The sequence below is a fragment of the Peromyscus californicus genome, unplaced genomic scaffold (genome assembly GCF_007827085.1).
Source record: "Peromyscus californicus insignis strain IS unplaced genomic scaffold, ASM782708v3 Scaffold_23__1_contigs__length_62951481, whole genome shotgun sequence".
Lineage (NCBI taxonomy): Eukaryota > Metazoa > Chordata > Mammalia > Rodentia > Cricetidae > Peromyscus > Peromyscus californicus.
Window position 1 is genome coordinate 48,910,341 of NW_026294534.1, and position 17,302 is coordinate 48,927,642.

At 37.5% G+C, this 17,302-nt stretch overlaps 2 protein-coding genes across 2 annotated transcripts in view; one reads left to right on the plus strand and one right to left on the minus strand.

The window, feature by feature from the left end:
* Positions 1 to 9,601, minus strand: part of Galntl6 (polypeptide N-acetylgalactosaminyltransferase like 6) — a 1,088,908-nt gene extending 1,079,307 nt beyond the window's left edge. The window contains exons 1-2 of the mRNA XM_052752327.1: positions 8,762 to 9,601; positions 8,030 to 8,336 (exon numbers count right to left, since the gene is read on the minus strand). Coding sequence (XP_052608287.1) covers positions 8,030 to 8,336; positions 8,762 to 8,874 — 420 coding nt within the window. The 5' untranslated portion in view covers positions 8,875 to 9,601. The remainder of the gene's footprint in view (positions 1 to 8,029; positions 8,337 to 8,761) is intronic.
* Positions 8,945 to 10,559, plus strand: LOC128119321 (uncharacterized). Its single transcript, XM_052752741.1, has 5 exons — positions 8,945 to 8,995; positions 9,110 to 9,232; positions 9,486 to 9,785; positions 10,088 to 10,188; positions 10,401 to 10,559. The coding sequence occupies exons 1-5, from the start codon at positions 8,945 to 8,947 to the stop codon at positions 10,435 to 10,437; spliced, it is 612 nt and encodes a 203-aa protein (XP_052608701.1). The 3' UTR covers positions 10,438 to 10,559.
* Positions 10,560 to 17,302: the final 6,743 nt, after the last annotated feature.

The window sequence follows — 17,302 nt, forward strand, 5'->3', positions numbered from 1 at the left end:
ATCCTACTGTTATCTCAATTTTGTAATGAATGCTTCCAAATCCCCAATTTCTACATCCTATACTTAAATAGACTTTTAGTTTTCACTTTGACTCTGTGTATCTGGTTCATGTCTCATTTCTTTTGACAGATGGTATACTGACTTATTGATAAGATGGTTATGAATATAGAGTTGGGCTACAAATAAATATTATAAAGCATTAATATTTTGCTATATTTTCCAAACTCTGGTTAGAATATACATTAATTGTAAAACAATTTAGCCTAGCTCCATACTACAGATGTGAAAGTAACCTTTCTTAACTAATAGCAAACTAGAACCAATTTGTGGCAGCATCGTGTATTTTCCTAAAGGTCATCACAGTATTGTGTGCAATGTGCACATTATGTATTTTATCAAGGGTAAACAGATAAAGCTGATAGGCTTTATTGTACCCTTAAAACATTTATATAATACATGAAATTTTTCAATATAATTAATGGTTGCTCTAAAAACTTGGAAAAGTAGGATGTGAGTTGCTAAGATTTGCTTAGTATATAAAAATGTTTACATAGGAATTCACTTAATTTCCTCAACTGCACCTTAATTAAGTAATTTCTGAGTCTCCAAATTATCAAATTGATATTCAAGACAGTAACTTGGGCCAAATGATGTACTTTTGCAAGGGAAGTGTCTGATGCTTGAACTTAAAAGTATATGAGCTCACCTCACACTAATTTCTAGCACCATACAATTAGCTTAGGTGGGTGGGGCCCCGGTAACCTTTGTTGATTACATGGCCACTGTGCCCAGACACTGTTATTCTCTCCCTTTCAAAATGTGACTTACTCAGAAAGAAAATCTTAGTGTTATGACTCTTTCTTTATTCTGTAAATATCACTTGTATTTCCAATGAACTGTTTAGAAAACCAAGGATGAGCAGAATGCAGAAGGCTTTATCCATCCTCTACCTCTACGAGAATAAAAATTTTATAAAGTAACTGTAGTATATTGATAATTTCCACCCAGTTTTTACTTTTTTTCTGTCAAACAATGTAATGTTTTCCATGACCAAAAGTTAAAGAAGAAACTGAAATGTAGTTCTTGAATTCTTAGTAGTAATCAACATGGAAGGGACACCTGAGTGTGAGACATAGACTTTATTTTTAAAGGAAATTGGGGTACTTTGTTTTCTCTCTCTTTTTAAATTTTCTACTAAAATCTTTCACTTTTAAATTATTTCAGAACAATATGTTAAAGAGAATTTCAGAGCCGGGCAGTGGTGGTGGTGCATGCCTTTAATCCCAGCACTCGGGAGTCAGAGGCAGGTGGATCTCTCTAAGTTCGAGGCCAGCCTGGTCTACAGAGCAAGATCCAGGACAGCCACCAAAACTACATAGAGATAAACCAGAGAGAGAGAGAGAGAGAGAGAGAGAGAGAGAGAGAGAGAGAGAGAGAGAGAGAGAGAACTTCAGTGTTTTGTGTTAAACAATAAAAAAATAAAATGTCAACAACTTATACTTGAGTGCTAGACAAAACAATGAAAAATTCCTAATTTCCAGATCCCTTTTGTTTATTTAACAATGCTCTGTAACAGATTTAACACATCAATGGCATTGCTCTTCTAGTTCCTCTTGACAGGGAGAAAAACATCCGTAAACATTTTCTATACAGACACTAATTACTTTGCTAAAGGCAGTGATTGCTTATAAATAGTCACAGTATGAATAACAATAATCTCTATCCCTTGTGCCTACTTCTATGCTCGTCAATAGGTTAAGCATTTAAGTTGCACTGTATCCTTACAAGAAAAGTTATCAACACACTCATTTTTTTATAAAAGAGTTGGTCTGAGGGAGATCATGGAATGTCAAAAGTCACAAAGTGCTAAATTAGGCAACCAGAATTTGAACCCACATAATTTGATTCCAAAGCTTACATAATGCTCTACTAAAAGAGAATGAAAATTCTATGGAAACTGGTATCTCTTCCCCTTTTAAGTTCATTTATACTCTACTACTGGAAGAATGTCAAAAAGAAGGGGAAATAACACCCACTGCGTTTAAACTTAGATGACAGCCTTATCATTTTGGTCATTTTAATATGATATAAATATTCAAAATTATTACAATAATTGCCTGTGGCTTTCTAGACTTCAAAATCTGAAATACTATTGTATGAGTCCTTGGACTCTTGAAATGAGTTAAAATCAACATTACTGGCCCTCATTGAGATACCAATACTGCTTACAACAGTTGGTAGCTGCCAGTACACTCTGTGGAATCCACAGTCATGTCAATTATATTAAAACTTGAGTTCTCTCATTTATAATGTGTGCAGCCTCTAGCATCTTCATCCTTTTGTGATTTTTCTCTTTTGCTAAGTAGATGCACGAATTTCCAGAGACAGATGCATTTGCTGTGTCCTAGAATTGTATTGACCGTATTTAAATGGTGCTTCAGGTTTGTCTAACAGTCTATTACAGATTCAACACAATGGAAAAGCAAGAAACTTCAGAAGTTAAAATGTGGTCGAAAATGAAATAGTTGGGCATATGTAAAAGTTTCATAATGAGATCATGTGTGTGGTTGTATGTCTGAGTGTATGCATGCTGTTAGGTGAGTATGTGAAATGAGTACATTTCAGTTGAGAGTATTGCTAATCCAGCCCTCCTTCTTCATCAATAATATTGGAAGTAAAACCTTAATATACTTTTATCCCTTCTCTGCTACCACCTTATGTGTTTATCACAAAAAGACATTATTATAGTAACAGAGAAAGGTGAAGGAAATGATGTGGATCCTTTGCAGGTGTCTTATCTCCTTATAAACTTTAAATTATGCATCTAGAGCATCTTCTCCATCACACATGATTTTTATTTGGTCCTTTCTGCTGCCGTTCAAGCATAACAGTTCCACCTGAGGGCCATCTTGGAATCCAAAGCTCTATTGTGTGAGAGGGATAGTGTAACCAATATCTGGTTAAGGTTGGTTTATTTTTCTCTTTCTTGCTGTCCTCTGAATGCCCCATACATGTTTGTTTCTACATGAATACTACCGCAAACACACACACACACACACACACACACACACACACACACACACACACACACACACTCACACACACACACACACACACACACACACACAGATCACATCCTCGTCCTTTGACAGGGCTTCAAGTATCCTGAATATGCTTTTCTTAATCTCTTCACCATCAGCAAGCCAAGCAAGGAAAAAATCATTGCATCACAAATGTGCCCACCTCTCTTTCCACTCAGGATTTTAGGTAAGGGAATTCCTCTTTCTTTGATTCTTAGCTTTTGCTGTGAGGTAAGTCTAGATGTCCCCTTGATGATCTTCATTGGCATAAAATATTTATGAAGAGAAATGGATGAAAATTCCCTAAAGGTTGTCATGGCTACTCCTAACAATTTACTCAGTGTGTTTCTGCATACATCTTAAATTACTCAGCCTTTTTCATACTTTTCCTTCATATTCCAGCTTGACTCGGTTCCTATTACAGTATAACCTATTTGAGAGTATTTAATTCAGCCTAGCATATGTAACTCAAAAATGAGAAGAGGAAAATGAAAAACTATTTCATTTTTTGTTTTTGTTTTTTGCTTTTTTTTTTAATCAGATTGGTAGCAAAACATGGTACTTCACATGATCTCCCATAGGGAAATGGGATGAACTCATCATGTAGTGACTTGCTGTGTCATAGGAAAGAATCAAAATGTTTGTCACAGGGCTATCCTATAGTGATTTTGAAGGGACTTTCAACAAATTTTTTAAAATTTCCTTACAATCTCTAATTTAAACTCCACATTACAGCTCATTAAGAACAACTCGGATCATTCCACATGTATCATACTAAAAGTGGACTATGGTGGTACAAAGTGATAACCATTAATCTTCATTTCCTCTCCTTAGCATTTCCAATATCTAAAAAGTTTTATGGGAAAAGGACACACAGTTTGTTCAAATTTAGTGATTAACGTAAGAAAAGAATGCACGAAACAGTTTGTATATGCTGGGTACTAAGTATCCAATGTGCTTATATTAAAATATAAAAATTAACACATGCACATACACACTGTGGAAAAAATAATATTCTCTGTCAAATTGAAGACTTCCCTTAAAATGAGGAAGTGGTTAACACTGGAAGAGTTAGGCAAAGTTGAAGATTCTCCAGAATGTCTTTCAAGAAAGGGTATTTAGTGCTGGAAAGTGAATTGAAGCATCACTTGTCACATAGTCAAATAGGAAACAGGCGATTCCCTCACAAAAATTCCACATCCAAGAAGGTAATCTCTTGGGACTTTATGCATCTCATTATATGTCAGACATGACAGATCTATGATATAAACATAAATTCTGAAAATAAATAAAAATAAAGAAAGCCCATATATCCAAAATGAGTGTCTAGTTTGGGAATTTTTGTTGTGTTTTTTTTTTTTTTCACATCTACCAGAAAACATAGCACAAGTGTAAGTTTCCATAAATTATCCATTCTGAACAGTTCTTAGAAATTCATGCTTAAAAATTTATGGATTTTACATTTTTATTTTTTAAATTGCAAAATTGCAAAAGCCTCTTCGTGTTGTGAACAGTCTTGTGTTCTGTTTGCAGCTCCTATTTCCAACTAAGTTGTAAAGCTGGTTAATTTCTTGAATATTTTAAAAAATAAAAATGTTTAGGGGAGTCTTCCTACACACACTTGAGTAAATGATAAGGGAAATATGTATAATTTTATAAGGGGAGTAATTGACTCTAAATTATTGCATTATTTTACATAGCATCCAGTTATACAGCTTATGATCCAAGTTTGTAGCTGAGTTTAATACAATTTTAACCAGAGAATAGTAGCATTTCACATATTTAAAATGAAAGAAAAAATTAAGATTTAGCACCCAGCAATCACATATCAATCCAAATATCATATTTACAATCAATAAACTGTTATTAATTGTACTATACGGATATATTATTTAAATAACATAAATGAGATAGTTTTTAAAATAACAACAAAAAGAGAAAATGAACAAATCAAGTCAACTGAAAACAGCAAATAATCATAATATGCAAAAACATGCAAATAAATATCTTAAATCTTAAAAAATGCCAAAGATTAATTTTAGATATTTTATTTCAACCTTGTAATGTCCACTTGCTTACATTGTTATCAATATTATTTTATCAATTTTATTTGAATTTATGATGTAAAAAGGGAAGCCACAAAAACCCGTTAGAAGAGTAATTTAAGAATTCTTATGAAATTGTTTGCTTCCTCTTTGGCATTAAGCAGAATTATGATAAATGCTGTATTTAAGATAAAGCTACAATAAGCATAAACAATTTGTAGTAATAGAGTAGAATGTGTTAAATACCAAACTTCAAAAAGATGAGAACAGTTTTTTCCTGTGAATTAAGTATTACCTTCTTTCAATTCATCTCACACTGCAAAATAAATACAATTTAAATTAGATATTAGGTAGAGAGAGTGTTAGTGATGTAATCTGGCAAAAAAAAAAAGGAAAAAAAACTGGACATTTGAGAAAGATTCCAATGATTTCATGATATATCACGTTCTTATCTTGAGGTATTTCCCTGCTGCTCAGTATAATGCTGTACTTATTTAACCCCATGTAGAGTTTTCCACACTGCGAACAAGAAACACTAGTGGTTTCACACACAACAGCTGTGAACATACACCGACTCTTATCAGTGTGTGACGTGTTCTGAATAGCTTCAGCAGTTGTTGCTGTCAGAGCTACCATTTGTGTATCATTCTCATCCTCAGCATTTTTCAACACCAAGATAAAAGTAGTAACCCCTGATTTCTCAAAGTGTCTTTTGAAAATAAATTGCTGAATTTCAATAACACGGTTTACATTGGCCATTGAAAACCTGTGTGCACAACCAATAGCATATAAATCACTAACACTGAAGTATAGGTACATTAGCAAAGTATTATATCCCAATATCACAACATGAAGTGTGTGTCATCATACATGACGTTTTGTTCAGCCAAACCTACTAACTTTTACTCATCCAAAAATTACATAGTGATGTGAACATTCCATATCATTTTTTTTATCTGTAAGAAAGGGAAAATTGTGAAATTTGTTATGTGAATTGAAGTACTAAAGTACATGGGAATATTTATCATAAGCTTATCAGTATCTTTTCTTCTTACAAAAATTCTAAAACTTTTCCATTGGGTTTTTATACTGCAAGATATCCATTGGTGGTATCAACATTTTTCTCTGTGCTGCATGAAACTTTCAGAAAGTACAACTAGCTGCTTTTCTACCACTCAAACCTTTCAGCTCCATCATTTTGTTACTGAAAATTGAGTATTAGCTTCATGTCATAAGAACCAAAACAGGCAAACCTCTCTGGAGATTAGGGATCATTCACAGCTGAAATGTAATTTTTTTCTTTTTGCTAATGGACAAACGCCTTTCTCATTAAGCCTCAGAATCAATAGCCAAAGTTAAAGTTGTTAAGGTCTCATTAATAAGATTAATTAATTAGAGTTGCATGTTAACCATCCTAGCCAATTATTCAGATTGTATTACTAATTAGTCCATAAAACATCTTTATTTTCCTAATTTGGTGGAAATTTTGATATTGACTACTACTTTTAACATTACTTTGCTCCAAATAAAAGACTGGAAAAGTAAGTGATCTATGTATCATGTGGAGTCACAGCCAAAGTCTCCATCCCCTCTGGATTTATTGGCATGACACACCCCATAATACTTCAATCTAAAGCAAATCTAGACAGAATTTATGTCTAGAAAGTATGATCAAGATCAACAACTAAATGAAAGTATGTCAGTATTTTTCCCTCAAAATTCCAATGTACTAAAAATCCAAAGCATAGAGTTTTCTTTAAAGTCCAGAAACTTGTAACAATTTCTCATAATGAAAAACATCAGATCACTTCCATATAAGTTACAACTATCTACTCACTGTATAAACAGAAAGTTAAACTTTTCTTACTATAGGAACAAATAATCAATTACCATTAATACATATTGCTGTTGTCCAGAAGTGGATTACTGAGCCTCTTCTATGTGTGAAAAGCACATAGAATACAAGGGTGATGACCCATGAAATTAAGAATATTAATATTCTAGGGCAACGCATGGTACTGACTGGAAAAGTATATGGTTTTCATGAAGTAGATTGCAATTCCTTGTTCAAACTTTTTTTTTCAAATTCAAGCTGTATTTACTAATCAGAAGGAATTCAAAAGTATTGACTTTCATCAGCATTTTATGAAGGATATTTGGCATTGTTAATGCCCTATGAAAATTACTTGGACATGGGAATAAGCCATGTTGCAAACATATTCATTATAATGGTTACATGCTAAGTAGAAGAAAAGCAAAATATATCCCTGTGCATTGTTTATCACATAAAGAACACCTTTTAGCAACAAATACATCAAATGTTGGGGGAAATTGCCTATACCTTCTTAACAGTTGCCTCTACAGACTACCCCACCACATCAGCAACAGGGGAGACAAAAGACAAACTTTAAGTTTCCACAGGATAAGAACGCTTTGCTGAGCAAAAGAATTCAAGTTAAGAATACAGCAAACAAGGAACTGGTTTTGGAAAACCACTTTAAAATTTGAATAACTTAATTGGCCAGATGTACTTAATATAGACATACACACAAGACAGCAAGCAAAAACCAATCCCTGCAACTGAACTTGTACCAAATCCACTTCTGCCTCCCAGAAAAGGCAGCTGCCTTCTTCCCTCTTCAAGTCAAAAATCAATCTGTGACCAACTGGGAGAGTATACCTTTTCATCTTGACCTCGGATGCTTCTTTCTCATTTTATGTTCCATTCACCATGCCACTGGCTGGGAACCAGGACCTGTTCAAAGCCCAAAGTCCCCTGAAGTCTGTAAAATCTGTCCTATGAGGACTTGGGAGAAATGCCCCACACCTTTCCCTCACTTGCCCCCAAGGCAGGGTGCATACCTAATCCAACCTCCTGCTACCCTTGCCCTGGCTGGTACTTACCTGATGCTCCGCAGGTTCTGCAGATTTCACGAGGTGTTTATCCTTGTACAAAGACCAGAGACCAATATTGGGCAGGAAAATTAAAGCCACAGTGAATAGCAAAGTCATCTGCAGAAACCTCTTCTGTTTCCTCTTCATTGCAAATGGTAACAGTGGAGAAAAGTTAGAGAAGTCTCCCTGCCTGCTTCTTGGGTTTAATGCCAAAGTCCTTTCCTCTCTCCTGGGCAGCACCAGAAACTGAGGGGAAGCTACAAACTTTTGTTGCGTGCTCAGCACCAATCTGCAGGGTTCAGAGGGAGTTGGCCATCTGCAGAACAAACGCACAGTTACTTTTCTCCAGAAAACTATGACGACGGCATTATCTATTGGCTTAGAAATAAATGACTCAACTGAGGAAATCATTAAGTCTATTGACCTCCATTAATATAAAGCAGTGGAGTAAATACGATCGTTTCATAGAATAATGATAAGTTATGAGGAAGTCAAGAGCATGCTAGAAATGTCAGCAGTAAATAGGAGGTGTTTTTCTGTCGCTGTTTGCCCACCATCCCCCGCCCTTAGAGTGGGAGGTCCAGGATGTAGAGTCGGAGATTAAGATCAAGAACTGAATGGGAGGGAGTGGCTTGGTCGAGTCAAGTGTCTGGAAGAATAGTGTCCACTTTTGACATTGGAACATCACCTTCCTTATCTTCCCCAAACAGCTCTTCCTTTGCTTGCCTTGGGATAACCCACCTGAACTCAAGTTCAACTCCCTGTGGAGCCAGCTTGCCAGGCAGGATCCAGGGACACCATAACCAGGTCAGAACTATGTTTGAAGAAGGGCTCACAAACTCCTGGATCCTCATGTGCTGTCAGACCACTCCTCTGCGGGCAGCATTCTAGGCGACCTGGGAACCTGGCGAAAGGAGGCTACAGATGTCAGCAGAGTCCAGCCAGGAAGTGCAGGCGCAAAGACGTCCCTTGTCCGTGCAGTCCAGGGAATGAGATCCTCAGGGAAGTGTGCTCTCTGCCCATCAATCTCGTCCCCTTCCCCTGCCGACGCTCTCACGCTCCACTGTTCATGTTACCATTCTTTTCCAGCAACTGAACGAACCCAGCGAACCATCACCAGCACCTCCGGGGCAGTGTTTCCGATCTCCTCTGCACGTCAAGGGACGGATGGCGGGGCGGGCGGCAAATGCCAAGTGTGACCCGGCTTTAGAGGCAAGTGGGAGAGGGCGCGCGGAGGATGAGTGAGGACGGCGAGAACGCGCGCGCGTGGCGCTGGCACCCAGGCGTCCGCCTCCCGCTGGCTGTCGCCTGCCTGCTGGCGACGATACTGGTGCCTACCACGTGCGGGAGCCTAGGGGCCGGGAGGGGAGGGCGAGTCGCCAGGAAGGGGTGGCCGCTGCCTCGCGGCTGCCAGATGCTATATAAACAAACCCAGAGGCTTAGGAGGAAGGGATGGAGGATGTAGACGCTGACGGAGGAGTCGATTTGCAGCGCTGGGACTAGGGGATCCTCTTTTTCCTCGGGTAATCTCGAACCGGCAGGGAGACCGGTTCCCCCTCGGAGCTCACCCGAAAGGCGCCAGGCCAGATATTCTGGAGTCAAAGTCGCCCAGAGCGGGCGGGCAGTGGGAGAATTCCTCCATGGTACTGGTGGGATCGCAGCGAGGCGGGCGCGGCGGCGGCGGCAGCGAGCAGAGGCAACCCAGTCTGGACCGGTCCCCGATAGGAGGGTTCCCCAAGAATGTGGGTCCTGCAGCTCAGGCCAGGTACGTTGCGTGGAGGGGGGGCAGAGGATCCTCAAGCTGGACCGGCTCTCTAGCTACAGCTTCCAGAGAACACTATGGAGAGCAGAGGCAGCTCCACTGGAGTCGGCCAGCACCTAGGGCCCAGGTTAAGATTTGGCAGCACCAAATGACGCTTCTCCGCCCTTGCAAGCCTGCACCTCCTGCTGCTATTAGCTGAGAGGTCTTCCAGCCCCTCACTCAGCTCACACACCCCTCCCTCAATAGCCAGAAACCTCCGGATTGAGCTAAAGCTCCAGCAGATGGGACCCTTCCCTTCCCCTTAGAAAACTGATTCAGCACACCGGAGAACCTGTGGCCTCTCTAAGGAACCTGTGTGCTTGCCTAGCACAGGATCAGGAGCGCCTAATTCCCGGTGTGAACTTAGGTAAGGCGCCAGATGGGCATGCGGTGCAGTCTCAGTGTGTACAGAGCCCCCCAAAACACCATGGTCACCTCTTTGTTACAGTCTAGACAGTGATGCCCACATGCTTGAAACATATGAGACTACACTCCAGATGGTATTCTCATTCACCCTCTTCCTTTCCTCCCTCCCTTTCTCTCCTTTCCCTCCCCCGCCTTTTTTCTCCTCCCCCGCAGCCTTCTCTCCCCAGCTTGGCTCAAGGCTCCCACTTGAGAAAGCCCCCATGTGATCTTGGAGAGCTAAGCCTTAAACTCTTCCGGTTATACATTTAGAATGGACTGGGGCAACAAAGATTGGCTGTATGACTACATAAATAAAGCTGTATGTTGTACTTATTTTTTGTGGGTGACTTGCCTCTGAGAACAGTTTCAAAACACATTTAATAAATAGTTTGAATGTGTCCCTTTTGTAAATAAAAACAGTTACCTTTACACTTTACCCAAGTGCAATTTGAAAATGTAGAGGGAAGAGGATTTTATTACTACTTCCAAGCCACTCACGTACATACTCTTCACTGCTCTGCATAATTTTCAAATCTCCTTCTTCTTCCTGAGTTAAAGGAATTCTAAAACAGAGGGATATGAATTCCAGGAAGCAATGCACCAGGGAGAGATGTTTTTGGAATAAACTAACCCTCAAGGAAAGGTGTTTAGGGAACTATTTAGTTTATTGGATATTTCCTCACTTTTGGATGCAGTTATTGATGATGTGAATAGGGAAAAAAAAGCTTTAAAAAGTGCTTTGGAAATCAAACAATGAAAATAACATTTTAAGCAATACCTCTTCCTTTATGCCTTATCAAAATTCCTGAATCAAGTATAGCAATATTCTCATTTGATCTGCTAATCCCAGGATGTGGAATTGGGTGCCGCTTCACCGTTTTAATGTTAGTAGATGAACTTGGCATACAGCATCCATTCACAGAGCAACATTGCCAACAGTGAGTAGGTCTCATTCATAATATAAGGTGGACACTAAAGGAACATTTATTTTAAGATTTACTTATTTTGTTGTATGCTTATAAATGTTATATAGCATGCTTTATAACTCTGCCATCAAATAGTATATCAGTGAACCATGTGTGTGCCTGGTGCCTGTAGGGGTCATAAGAGGGCATCAGATCCTCCAGAACTGGAATCATGGATTGTTGTTAGCTGCCATATGGGTGCTTGGAGTTGAACTTGGGTCTTCTGCAAGAACAAGGAAGTACTCAGTACTCTCAACTGTTCAGCCATCTCTCCATCCCCCTAGAAGATAATCTTATTATGGTCACCTCTGAGGTTATAGTATGGTTATTGATCATCACTTTTGCAATCCTCACTTATTAAACATTTCTCTTTCTCCTTATGGTATTATTTTTCCATTTTAATTTTGTAACTATTCCAAACTTAAGCCAAACTTAAAAGAGAAGGAAAAGGGGAGATTTTAGGTTGACTCTTCCCCAAATCCCTAAATTACTGTTAATTCTATTGATTAATATAGATTTATTTAATGCCTCTGTGGACATGGGTTAGCCTCTTTAAAGTTAAATTAATACTAATTGAATAAAAATTATAACAGCTTTAAAAAAAATTCGCCTTATAGCAGAAGGTCTGTTCCTTGTGTCTTCTTTTCTTGTGATTCATATAACATCCTCAGGTAGTCACATCCCTATGTGCCTAGCAACAGACTAATAACTCCAGCAACACATGGAAGAAGACATCTTGACCTTGAGTAACAATGGAAAAGGAGAAGGGATAAAGCTGTTGAGCCAACTTTGAATCAGGTAAAAAGGTCTTGCCTGTTACATCTCTCTAATAGAAACTTTAGTGACTTAAAAATAATTGTTATGGTTTCATGATTCTGTGTTTTAGCTGTTCTGAACGGGGTAGTTCTGCTTCCTGTAACAAAACAGATCCTGTTGTTAGAGTGGCCTGGGTAGAGATGGCTACCAGTAGGCAGTGGCTGTTAGTCCCAGGGTCACCTGAGTGGGATGATCTTAGCACAGTCTCATCTTCCCACTTGTCTACACTGGGTAAATCTATAACCCGAGCTGGTCACATCATGGTGGGTGGGATTCCCAACAGGAGCAACCCAAGCACACATGGTCAGGGAGGAATAACTGAAACCTGCCCGCTTCTCATAATGAGTGGACTGCTTCCTCCATAGTCCGAGCACCAGCTCGAGTTCCAGCACTAGGCGGGGTTAGGGAGGAAAGAAGTGAGAACTCAATAAAAGATTCCTCACAGAGCACATGGCTGCCTTTAAAAATTATAGATATCCAAAGACATAGCAACAGGAGTTTAGAAGGATGCATAACCAGCTAAGCAAGAGACTAGTGAAGAATAATGGACAAAGGTTAGTGCCATGTGACACTCCTCAGCTGCTAAAAAGGATAATGAGGTTGATTGCTTAATACTTCAAAATAAATCACCGCGGGAGTGCTTTAAAGAAATATGCCCACTCTTAGTTTTTCTACAATTACATACTTGTTTTACAAGTTAATTAACTTTATATCCAAAAAGATAATGCCTGCTCAAGGTCTGTTGCCCATATATCAAAGAAAAGTCATCATCCACTATCTTTGGCGAATACAATTATTGACAACCTTAGGAACAGGAAATGATAAGCTGTTGCTATTTAATATGACATAAATACAACACGAGGCAGAGTAATTTATTTTGAAGACTATAAGGTAGAACTCTATTTGAATTTTAACTACTTAAATTGAAATTCATCAGTGCTCTAACTTCAATTTAACATTATGGACTTTATTTTCATTTAGGTTTGATTTTTAAAATGTATTTATTTTGAAACATAAAAGCCAGAACGTAAAAACAGTTGTCTAGAAGTAAAAATACATCCTATATCCCCATTCATGAACCACTTCTGGAACGTGAGAACATTTGAGAGTTTTCAATTGGGATACATTATTAAACTGTGGAGGTTTTACCTGTTTTAAAAACTGGATAAATTACCCAAATCAGTTGAGATTAGTCTCTGTGTAACTACATTGATCTAGTTTTTAAAAATTGATTCTGGAAGCATGCACAGGGCCTGTGTACATCTGGGCCTAATGGGATCTCAGCACTGAGAACGGAAGTAGACAAAGCTCTCATCCCTAGTCCAGAAACTGCCTCTAATTGATAACCAGTTGCAAATGAAAATTGTTTTTGTTCTAATGAAGTCTCATTGGCTACACAGACAACTCTTAAAGCCAGGTTCCAGTCCAGCAGTAGATGGTCAACACAAAACAAACTAAATGGTATTTTTGAGGTTTCTTTGCCTCATTATCTTTTGTCTGTCTGCTCTCTCTCTCTCTCTCTCTCTCTCTCTCTCTCTCTCTCTCTCTCTCTCTCTCTCTCTCTCTCCCCCCCACCCTCTCTCTTTCCCCCTTACCGTACATTTCTATTGTTTACATATTATGGTTTCCAATTTGCTGCTTTTAGGGAATATTTGCATGTGCCAATGCTTATGCCTCTATGTCTACATGTGTTTCTTGTGTTTTTTCTTTGGCTTTTTGGTTTTTCTATTCATTTGTTTGTTTTGTTCTATTAATTTAAAATCTTATTTTGTTATTATTTTTCTTTTTTTTTTTTGTTTAGACTGAGAGAGCAGAAAAGGGTGTGGATTTGGGTGAGTAGGAAGGTGGGCAGATCTGAGAAAAGTTGGGAGAGGAGGGCCATAATCAGAATATATTATGAAAAAAATATTTTCAATGTAAAGAAAAAAGAGAAAGGAATCTGATTCTGGGGATTGGAGAGATAGTTTATCAGTTAAGAGCACTTGCTGCTCTTCTAGAGGACTCAGTGACTTAAATTACCTGTAACTCCATCTCCAAGTGATCCAATGTCCTCTTCTAGGCTTTTCAGGCTCCCCCACATACATATTTCACTAATCAGAACCCAAACACATAAACTTGAATAAAAGCAGTAAAAAAATTAAACATGAAAAATAAAATAAATAAAAAGTGACCCTGTAATCAAAAAGAAAAGTGCCTATTGACCAATAATTTAAATAAAGAAAATCTAATTATTCAATTATATATTTAATTTTAAATGAATAAATTATAAAATATCACCCAAAATCTTGTAAGTATTTTCCAGGAAATACAGCATTTGTCACTACATTTTAAAATAATGAGAATCAAGAATCACCTTCTAGGCCAACCTGGTCTACAGGATGAGTTCCAAGACAGCCAGCGACTACACAAAGAAACCAATCAAAAAAAATAAATACTCACCTTGTATTATTAAAAAGTGATACTACTCTAAAATATCACTTCTTTTTGTTGTTGTTGTTTTGAGACAGAATTTCTCTGTGTGGCCCTGGCTGTCCTGGAACTAGCTCTGTAGACCAGGCTGGCCTTGAACTCAGAGATCCATCTGCATCTGCATCTGCCTCCCAAATGCTAGGATTAAAGTCATGGACTACCACAGCTTGGCTGGTTGTTTCTAAAGAGCACAAACACACACATGCACACACACACACACACACACACACACACACACACACACACGTGATACAAAGTTAACCATATTTAAAAGAAAAATATCTGGACCATGATGGAGTTAAAAGTTGCATTTAATTAAATGCACTAACAATTAAACAGCAGCAAATGCTAAAGGCAAAAGAGGAGATTGTTTCCACTTGACCTAAATATTTCCTACAAGAAAAGATCTTCATTTTATTCCATTTTAATTCTCTGTATCAAATATGCTTATAAATAAATCTTTTTTTCCTGTATCAGTAGTAAATTAATAAGCTTCTAAAATATGGTCATCTTATGGGTGACTGTTTCAGGGTCCCAAGCCCATATCAAGATTTGTGGATGCTCATCTCATATGTAAAGTAGGATAGAATTTACATGTTCACATATTCTTTAAAATATCTGTGATTGCATATAATGTAAGCAACAATTGAATCATTATGCTTGCTGTTTAGAGAATCATCACTAGTAGAAAAGTTCATAATTGTATATGTTCCCACAACAACATTTTAAAGTTATCTTTGATTTGAAGAGTTGAGTTAATAGATAGGAAGTCCATAGATATGGCTACCTGGCTGTATTTCTGGTTTTGTTTTTATTTGTTTGTTTGTTTGTTTTATGACTTCGTTGTTGAGCCAATATTTAGTACTTACCTCTTCCTGGCAGGTATGGATGTCTAGATCAGATACTCTAATCTATTACAGATGTTTTATCTTCTATTCTGAGTAAGACCTGAAGACACATGAAGGATTTGAGTAACATGCTCTAACTTGTATCTAAACATGGTAAAGCTGGCAGATGGACTGCAAAATTACAGATGAGTAAAGAAAAAGAAATAATAATCCACAATAAACCATGGATGATGTGTCTTTCATAAGACTAGAGTAATGAGGTTGAAGGAAAGAATATCGCAGGCTGGAGAGATGGCTCAATGGTTAAAAGCACTGGCTGTTCTTCCAGAGGACCCAGGTTTGAGTCCCAGCACCCACATGGAAGCTCACAACTGTCTGTAACTCTAAATCCAGGGGATTCAATGCCCTATTCTGGCCTCTGTTAGTGGAGGTGCACAAACATACATGGAGGCAAAATGTCACACATAAAATAAAATAAAATACAATAAAAAAAAATCCCCAAATGTTCTCATTTAAAACGTGAACACAGTGGTTTGAAGAATGAACGTATGACATGACAAAGGGTCACAAAGATATTTAAAGCTCTGGATAGAGGCACTTTCCACTGTATTTGTCACTTACTAAAAGGCAGAAGCTTGAGGGAGGGGCGGAGTTTAGGTTTTAGCAGGAGATCAAGTGTTCGTTTTCAGAGTTTGAGTTTGCACAGGTAAGAGTCCGAAGGTTTGTAAGCATTTACAATTAGTCAGAAAAGCATGCGTAGGCTGTCAGGTGGGGATGTGCACGGAGAAGAACTTCAAAAACGTCAGTCCCCAAGACCAGGAGAAGATGAAGACAGTGAGAAGCTGTGAAAGAGAGCTCACAGTGTGTCAAACGGAGATTGTAGAAATGAAGAGAAAGCGGCCAAAGGCCTTGAAATAAGTTTGTTCGTTTGAGTTGAGAAAAAAATGGTCCAATCAAATGAAGAGGGCAGGAGGACACTCTTCATAAAATGAAGTTGACAAAAATGCTGAGATTGGAAAAATCTTCACTTTATATAACTATGGCAAAATTTGCTTAAACTATTAAGAACTAAAGTGTCAGCAGCCCTAAGAACAAATGGCTTTTTATATGCTAAAAGAGATGACCGCTACAGAAAAAAAAAAACTGATAAAGTTTTAATTAGCGTAATTGTTTTAAGCACTTAATGACCAAAACATGGAATGCATTTAATTTTGTGTAATATAAGCATACTGTATTTATCTCTGAAAGAAATTATCAAAATAAAATGAAAAGGTTCTATATATTATTTGTTCACAAAACTTTTAAGTTATTTTCTTCCTTACTGTGAATAAAGGATTTTATTTTATTTTAATCTTTACTCTGCAAGAAATTACAGACAACCAAGACATCTCTCTGTAAAGCTGAAAGTTGTGTAGTGATGTGATTATCATAAACTATGGGAGGGGAAATTTCTATCTACTTGAAGGGTTATTGTGGTGGCCCAAACCAAATTACTTAAACATAAAGATGGATTTTGAAATGTTAAGAATTTTCAGTTACATAGCCGAATACAATCAAAACTATCATGCCAATAATGGAACTCATTCATTAGTTAATACCATGCCATGGTTTTTGTCTACTAAATTCAAAGGAGAATTGTATTTAAGCCAATCTATCCTTCAAAAGAAGAAGATGAATCACAAATCAACCTTATTGGTAACATTTGTCTCAGACTAAATTAAAATCCTAATACAAGAAATCTTTCATGGGAAATAAGTAATTAATATGTTTTATTGCTAACAATATCACTACTTATATAGCATATTATTTTCACTAATAATTCATTAAAATGTTTTATGATCATTTTCATTTATTATACTACTTATTACTGTTTGATATGTATTAAGATTTAGACATATTATTAAACATATTTTTAATTAATTTATTTTTCTTGTTTTTATATCCTAACCAGCTTCCCCTCCCTCCCATCTTCCCAGTC